This window comes from Gekko japonicus, unplaced genomic scaffold, assembly GCF_001447785.1.
Source record: "Gekko japonicus isolate JY-2015 unplaced genomic scaffold, Gekko_japonicus_V1.1 scaffold2775, whole genome shotgun sequence".
Classification (NCBI taxonomy): Eukaryota; Metazoa; Chordata; class Lepidosauria; order Squamata; family Gekkonidae; genus Gekko; species Gekko japonicus.
The window spans coordinates 95,532-104,025 of NW_015176060.1; the positions used below are offsets into that span (position 1 = coordinate 95,532).

An 8,494-nucleotide genomic window follows, 5' to 3' on the forward strand; every position below is an offset into this window, starting at 1 on the left:
ACCAGGCTGGAATGCCCCGGGTGGGTAAGAATAGCCGACAATGGCAGAGATTATTCCGCTGGCCTTTTGTCTCCTTGCAGTTGTCGAGCTGGAGGTAAAGAGCAGCACGGAGGAGGAGGAGGACCCTGAGCCTCTCATTGCCTCAGCTGTGCCTCCAAGGGGAGAGTCTTCCCCCTCCGCAGTCCCTCGCAGCAGCCCCGGTTCTGCCTGCCTGGGGTCTGAATGCTTCTTTCTCCCGAGGGACTCCTGCCCTCCTGGCTGAGGACTTCTTCTTATGCCCCTTCTGTAGGCGGGGGTTCCCGTGACCAGCTTCAGACATGGACTCCTGGGATTCACTAGGCTTTTTACTCCTCATCCTCAACTACAATGTGACCATTATAGGTGAGTCTCTAAAAACCTGCAACTGTGTTTTCTCTCTCTCCATGGTTGTCTACATTGCCAGCAATTTTTATTTATTTCTTTGCTTAATTTATCCTGCCCTCCCCGCCAAGGCAGACTCAGGGCGGCTAACATTTTCTCTGAATTTCTGATCTTCTCTTAATTTTTGATTCCCGACTCCTCTAATTTCAAGAAGAATATTTATCCTTTTGAGTTGAATGTTGGCTGATTGGCTGTCTGTGTGTCTCCAGGCTTTCCCCCTCCGGCTGTCTCCCCTCCGTTCCGTAATTCCTAGTAGGAACCGATTGTGCTCTGCTTGTGCTGCACCTGATGGACTGTGCTATAGCTGGCTGCCGGCGATCAAGCCATCATTTGAACAGTGATGAAAAAGGTCATTGATGAGACTGCGAGCGCTTGAAATAACCCGAAGGAACCTGACGGATTGCTTGCTGACTTCCATTGGGCTTTTGACAATGAAAATATTTTCAAAATAGTCTCAAAGTGTAAGCACCTAGCCAGTTTCAAAATGCATTTTACAGTGTACCAGTCAGGGACGCTGCGAATATTGCCATGAATATGTTTAACAGCCAAACTTACCATGTCTGAAAGCGTTATTCAGATGTGAGCCTATCACCCAGCATGGTCGGTTCACCCTGAACAGCCGCCAAACAGGTCTGGATTGCACTTCTGAAAAAAATTCACATGTGCTAGGATGGTGTCAGTTCAAACAGACTGGCAGCCACTGGTGACATTAATGATGGACATCGAAGTGTGCAATTTTAATAAAACGTAACACTTATATAAGAAGAAGAAGAGATTGGATTTACAGCCCACCCTTCACTACCCAAAGGTGTCTCAGAGCGGCTTACAAACTCCTTTCCCTTCCCCTCCCCACAACAGATACCCTGTGAGGTGGGTGGGGCTGAGAGAGCTCTGACACAAACTGCTCTTTTTCAAGGACAGCTCTTATCAGAACTACAGCTTGCCCAAGGTCATCCAGCCAGGTGCAAATGGAGGAGTGGGGAATCAAACCCGGTTCTCCCAGATTAGAGTCCGCGCACTTAACCACTACACCAAACTGGCTCTCACTGATTCCTATGATTTGTGACCAATCTTAATTTGTCTACACCCGTGATTGGTTTATTTACAGTGCCCCCGCACCCATAGGTTCCCTCTGGGATCCGGACTGACCGAATGGCCCGTTCTAGGATCCCCTCTACCTATCAGACTGGCAGCCACCGGTGTCATTAATGAAGACATCAAAGTGTGCAATTTTAATAAAATGTAACACTTATATAAGACTGGTTCCTATAATTTGTGACCAATCTTGATTTGTCTGTTTAAGCGACTGCTTGTTGAGCGGAACAGTTACACACCCAGGACAAGGGGCAGTAGAACTCAATCAGACTGTGTGACAATCAGCATGTGCAGTTAGCCAACTGCACTGTGCAGCTCAGTTAGGAAGGAACACAGGCAAGCAACAGCCATGGATGGGTTGATGAACAGTCAAAATGACTGTTGAAAAATCAGCTTCCTGGTTTTCTGGTTTAAGCGTTTCGCTACTCGGTTACTCCCCGTCTCGCTCTGATGGAGGTGTGCTGAGACTCGGCTGACGGGAAGAGTCCAAGATCGTTCCGGACTCTCCCAGGGTCTCTGGGGAGCTGAGGAGAGCCTCTTCCAAGGTGACGGCCAAGGAATTGAGGCTCACCCTTTTCCCCGAAAGGTACCGTCGCCATAGAGCCAGTATGGCGCCCAGAGATGACTGCTGAACAAGCGGACATGGTCAAAACTTTTAAAAATGCTTCTAAAGATCTCCAAGGCTGCAAATCGTGAGTTAAGCAATGCTCAGGTGAAATAAAGCGACTTGGTAGCGATTAGAAGCATCTAAGTGCAAAACAAGGGTGGAGGGGAAAATCAAGACCCCCCCCACTAAAATCAAAGCAGTTTTAAAACGGAAATAAAATACTCTAAGCAAAAGCAAGCACATAAAAATTTAAGCGAACTCAAAATCTGCATGAAGATACAAAGTTGATTAAAATCGCTTAACTTTTGTTTTGTTTTTAAAAACTTACTTCTTGTTGATATTATGGCTGGGAGAGGGCAGAGAGCGACGCTGGAGAAAAAAAACATTGACCGGAAATAATCAACCAATGAATTCCTCCCAGAACCAGGAAGTAACTGCAGATATATCTACACTGTTAGCGAATGCACTGCGCCCCCTAATGGAACAGATAACTAACCTCAACAGCAAAATAGACAATGTACAGAAGCAATTGACTCAAATGGACAAAAGAACCTCAGCAACTGAAAAGATGCTAAAAAAAATGGAAAAACAGACAGAGTATTAACAAAAGAGTGGATGAAGCAGAGAAAGAAAGATCATCCAAAAAACACAGCTAATACAGCTCCAGCTGGAAAGATCCATGTATGTTCTACGATTCCAGGGGATCCCTGAAGATAATAACGAAGACTTAAAGGAGCTTATAGCAGAAGCTCTTGCACCATTAATGGATTATAAACAAGAAGAACTACTGGACTGGGCTTACAGAACTTATCCAGACTTTATAAAGAAAAATAAACTCCCCGGAGAAATATGTTTGAAATTCATGAAGCAATCTACCAGAGACCTGGCGCTGAAATCTACACAGGGGAAATCCTTGAAAATCAAGAATGAGGAGATAAAAGTCTTAAAGGATATTCCCTTTGAAATTAGGAAGCGGAGGAAACTTTATAGGGAATTCACTCTTGCTCTACAAAAAAAGGAAATACCCTACCGATGGGCATTCCCTGAAGGACTGAGTTTTAAATATGAGGATAAAAGAATTAAGATTGACTCTGTTCCTAAGGCAAAAAAATTTATGGACCAATATTTAAACCCAACACAAAGTAAGAAAGAAAAGAAGACAAAAACTAATGAGGAGGAAGAAGAAGATGAAGGAGAATCCTATTCACAGGATTCATCAAGCACTAGTTCCAACTCTTCCAACTCTTCAGAGATGTTGGAATCAGAGAAAGGAGAAGCCGCTCCCAAACCCCAAAGATCAAAGAAATGCAAGAAGAAAAGACTCTAAAATCAAGATGATCGTTTATATTGCAGTTGTTGCAAAATAGCCAACTAAAGCAAACTCTTATTATCTTTGTGTATAACTTTTATATAAAACAACAATCTTGTAATACTAGGTGACCGAGCTACATATCTATGTAATCAAGGTTGTGTCACTATGTTAGTTCTCCCTCCCCTCTCCCTATTAGAAAATGTAGAGTTAAGATGTTAGTGTCCCTTCCCCGATTCCAGTAGTTTCAGTGTATTAGTGTTCCAATCCCTGTTTCCATTAGATTTAGAGATAGGGTATTAGTGTCCCTTCCCCATGACCCGTAGTATTGGAAAAATCAATAAAATCTTTGAAAGAAAGAAAGAAAGAAAGAAAGAAAGAAAGAAAGAAAGAAAGAATAATAATAATCAGCTTCCTGTTCGTGACTGGTGAACACACTGTGAGCCAAACTGGAGGGAGTTCTCAAGCATCCCAAGTTAAGAAGAAGAGATTGGATTTATACCCCGCCCTTCACTACCCAAAGATGTCTCAGAGCGGCTTACAAACTCCTTTCCCTTCCCCTCCCCACAACAGACACCCTGTGAGGTAGGTGGGGCTGAGAGAGCTCTGACAGAAACTGCTCTTTTTCAAGAACAGCTGTTATCAGAGCTATGGCTTGCCCAAGGTCATCCAGCCAGGTGCAAGTGGAGGAGTGGGGAATCAAACCCGGTTCTCCCAGATTAGAGTCCGCACACTTAACCACTACACCAAACTGGCTCTTAAAATGAGCTGGGTGTTTTCCTCTATGAAAAGGGGATTCCAACTGAGGATGTGGGATATGAAATTATCCCTTTTGGGCTAAAATGTATGTTTATTACGGAGTGCCCCCAAGGGCAGTGATATCTCAAATCAAAATCTGTGATTAGTTACTATGGTCGCTACTGATCATATTGTACACTGGAAGCAGGGCAACAGAAGGTAATTTCTGAGTCATAGTGGAGTCATGGGATAACAAGGCCAGTTTGGTGTAGTGGTTAAGAGCAGTGGACTCTAATCTGGAGAACAGGGTTTGATTCCCCATGCCTCTGCTTGCAACCAGCTGGGTGACCTTGGACCAGTCACAAGTTCTCTCAGAGCTGGTCTCTCAAGAGCAGTTCTCTCTGAGTTCTCTCAGCCCCACCTACCTTACAGGGTGTCTGTTGTGGGGAGAAGAAGGGAAGGAGACTGTAAGCTGCTCTGAGACTCCAAATGAAGGACGGGGTATAAATCCAATCTTTTTGTGCAGCTTCTGCTTCTTCTGAACCAACAAAAATCCTCTCTCTTTTTTTGCTTCTGTCAAAATTCCACATGTTCTTGATTTGAGGTGCACCTCAAATGTCACCTCAGGGAAAATCTGCTAATATGCTAGGAATGTATGGTACCTAGCAGAGAAATTTAGCAGTACAGAGAAATCCCTTGGGCACCCCTAATAATTCTTCAGACAACCGCCTGAGGAGAAGCCCTCCAATCTGCACAATTTTTTGGTGCCGACTCCAATTTGTTTCCTTTCCAATGTATTTTGACTTATCCCAGATTAAAAATACATGTGACAAGGACTCGTGGTAAGCTTTCCATGAATTCCCTCAGATTGCTAGAGCAAGATTAAGAAGCCCACTCTTTTGTGAACAGATTCCTAACGAACAGATTTTTATTTTTAAATCGTGGCATAAGGTTTTGCTATCTAGAGCCTGCTGATTGGTCTGTAAGGTCCCAGCAAGACTCCAGTTTGATTTTGCTGCAACAGACAACGAAAAACGTTTTAGTGACAAGACGCTTTCTTGAATTAATTTTAATTAATGTATTTAAATATTTATATGCCACTGTCTATACCGTAAGACACCCAAAAACACAAAATAACGATGCAGAGACCTTTGCATTTTAGGAGGTGAAAGGAAAGTGAGCCTGAACCTGGATAGCCCGGGTAAGCCCCATTTCATCACATCTTGGAAGCTAAGCAGGATCCAACCTGGTTAGTAATTGGATGGGAGACCACCAAGGGAGTCCAGGGTTGCTACACCGACGTACAGGCCTCTGAATACCTCTTGCTTTGAAAACCCTACAGGGCTCCTGAAAGTCAGCTGCGACTTCACAGGGACTTTCCGCCACTAGGGACATTTGCCCCCCTGCACAGCGTCAGATTTTCAAAAGCCTTCAGGGTGAATCAATGGAAATCCCTCATTTTGGACAGCTTACTTCTTCCGTAGTGTTTTGTGGTGCTACTCTCTTACCTGGCGATGGTTGTCACCAGTGTTACCTCTAAGCTGAGCTAATGTGAGCTAGCTTACAGTTTTTCAGCCTCCAGCTCACAGATTTTTGTCTTAGCTCAGGAAGGATGGCTCCAGAGCAAAGTAATTTATGCAGCAGCCAAATCGCTCGCTCACCACTTTAATGTCAGTAGCTCACAAAGTAGAATTTTTGCTCACAAGACTCTACAGCTTAGAGGGAGTATTGGTTGTAACAATCACCATCAGCCACATATTGAAGTGTATGTCTATGGGGACACAACAGTCATTAAAAATGTGTAAGAGTTAAGTTCATGTGGCCATTTCCAGGAAAGCCTAAGAAAATTGGGGCTTTTATAGGAGAGGAAAAGTGGCTACAGGGAAATATTACAGTGGCTTATAAAACTATACCTGGGCTGGAGAAATTGGAGAGAGAAATTTTTCTTCATCTCCCAAAATATGAGAACTTGTAGGCATGTAATGAAATGGATTTGCTGGCAGTACAGGCCAGGAAATGCTCAAAGGCAGTTAATTAATGGAATTTACTGCCACTGGATGTAGTGATGGCCATTGTTTTGCAATAAGAACACCAGTGACTGCTAGCGACTATGACTACATGGAACCTCCACGTGCAGAGACAGTATACCTTGCGAATACAGCTACTTGGGTGCAACAACATGGGGAGATTTGGGTTGATGTGCCCTACTGGCAGCCTTTCAGGGAGCATCTGAATGGACACCATGTGAAACAGGGTGGCAGACTAGACAGATCATTTTGCTGATCTAGCACAGTTAATCTTATGCTCTAATGTATGTTCTCTACACAAGCCCTCAAACAAGACCTCAGAATAGTTTGCTAAAGCACACAAGGGCCAAATTCGACAAAGCCTTGTTCCCACTAGCTGTTGAGTGATTTTTGCCTGGTTCTCAACTGGTATAGAAGTAAGTCTGTGGCCCGTCAGCCTGTAGGCAATGTAAAAACAACCTGTTGGAAACTAGGTGCTGACCATAAATATCTGGAACAGGGGTGTCAAACGCATTGGGAATGTGTTATTTAAAGTTTTAAAAAATCTTTAATTATGTTTGTCTGTGTTCTTTATAAAGTTTATATCTCTGCTACCTGGCATTACATCTTATGACACACATGGCCCGGCCCAACAAGGTCTCATTTATGTCAGTTCCGGCCCTCATAACAAATGAGTTCGACACCCCTGATCTGGAGGTTCTTTCACCTGCTGTATCCCTTTCAGTGCTGATGTGTCTCTGCCCTTGTTCTTCTTTCCCAGGAAAGATTTGGTTAACTCTAACCATCCTGCTGAGACTACTGGTGATCTTCTTCGCAGCGTACCCTCTCTACCAAGATGAGCAGCAGCGCTTCATCTGCAACACCTTGCAACCGGGATGCGCCAACGCCTGCTATGACATGTTTACACCCATATCCCACTTCCGGTTCTGGCTCGTCCAGACTGCCTCTGTCCTGCTCCCTTACATCCTGTTTTGTGTCTATGTGTTTCACAGTGTGGCCAGGCAGCTTCTGAAGGCGCGTTCCCTGCCTTATCATCGATACAAAGAGATCAAAGCCACATCGGGCCATAAAATTTCAAAGAAGTCTTCCAAAGGGGCGGCAGGCAGCAGAATCCCCTGTGAGGCAAACAAAATGGATATTCCAGATTTTTCCAAAGCGTATATCGTCCAGCTTCTTCTGAGAATGCTGGTTGAGGCCTGTTTTGGGTCGGGCCATTACTATCTTTTTGGATTCTTTGTTCCCAGACACATCACCTGTAGAAGCGTGATACCTTGTCCATATAACATAGACTGTTATCCTTCCAGGTCCACTGAAAAAACTATCCTGATGTTCTTCATCTGGGGACTCAGTGGCATCTCCTTCCTCCTCAGCCTCATTGACCTGACCTTTGCCTTCCGAAGCAGCATTGTCAGAAATCACCGAAATAAACTACTGATGGAAGGGCTTGGGGCTGAGGGGAGGTACAGTCCTGTCCAGCATCAAGGTGACATGTCAACTTTGGAAGAGGAGGCCAAGACATTGTAATCATGACCAACTATTGTGCTAAAGTTAATTTCCTCCGTGTTTGGCTGTGAAATTTAGGAACAACCTTCTTTTTTACCTTGTGTTGATTCCCAACCAGATTATCAGCTTTAACCTCAATAGTAATAAACATAAGTTTGTATGTGGGATTTCCCCTAAAGATGGTGCCGGCTAGGTCGTAGCATCCGTGTTCTCTCCAGTAAGAAGATATTTAAGAAACTTTAACTGCTGTTTGATACTGACCTGAGGAATTATCTACAATAAGGAAACTGGTTAAACTGTGTTCTTTACTTGGGCTCTCTGCCAAGCTGGGCTTTCTGCCACGTGATTACTCGGTGTGTTCTCTTGCTTACTCTATTGTAGCTAAAATGAAGACACAGAAGCCTGAGAAGGGGGGAGAGAAATTGATCAAAATGACCCAACCCCAAAGCAAGCTAAAATAGATTACTTTATGACACAGAATGTTGTTTCTCAAATTCCAGTTTCAAACCACTTTGCTTGCTTAATTACACCTTCGGACACTGTGTCTGAGCATGAGCACTCTCCCTTGAATTCCCCCTTAAAGGTGAACTCTGAAGTAGATGCTACAACAGAGAAAGAAGGCTCTGAAACACCAAATACCTTTACTGCAGAAACACTATTATTTACAGCAAAAACAGTGGATTTACTTTTTCGTGAACGTTGACTTTTGCATTCTAAGGTGGACAGACTACTAGCTGGGAGTAAAGAATGCATTCATAAAACTTCTCAAAATAAACCAAGAGTAACATCACCTGC

At 43.9% G+C, this 8,494-nt stretch overlaps 1 protein-coding gene across 1 annotated transcript; it reads left to right on the forward strand.

Annotated features, from left to right (window-relative positions):
- The first annotated feature begins 317 nt into the window (after window positions 1-317).
- LOC107123450 (gap junction delta-4 protein-like) lies at window positions 318-7,720 on the forward strand. The gene is made up of 3 exons (XM_015426700.1): window positions 318-381; window positions 6,957-7,214; window positions 7,251-7,720. Exons 1-3 carry the CDS (start codon window positions 318-320, stop codon window positions 7,718-7,720), a joined length of 792 nt encoding a protein of 263 aa, XP_015282186.1.
- Window positions 7,721-8,494: the final 774 nt, after the last annotated feature.

What these genes read in the sequence shown, in the direction of transcription:
- LOC107123450 (XM_015426700.1), top strand. Translation starts at nt 318, where the DNA reads ATGGACTCCTGGGATTCACTAGGCTTTTTACTCCTCATCCTCAACTAC. An exon ending in CTACAATGTGACCATTATAG is followed by an intron (nt 382 to 6,956) that starts GTGAGTCTCTAA and finishes CTTCTTTCCCAG; the next exon opens with GAAAGATTTGGTTAACTCTA. An exon ending in CAGGCAGCTTCTGAAGGCGC is followed by an intron (nt 7,215 to 7,250) that starts GTTCCCTGCCTT and finishes AAGAGATCAAAG; the next exon opens with CCACATCGGGCCATAAAATT.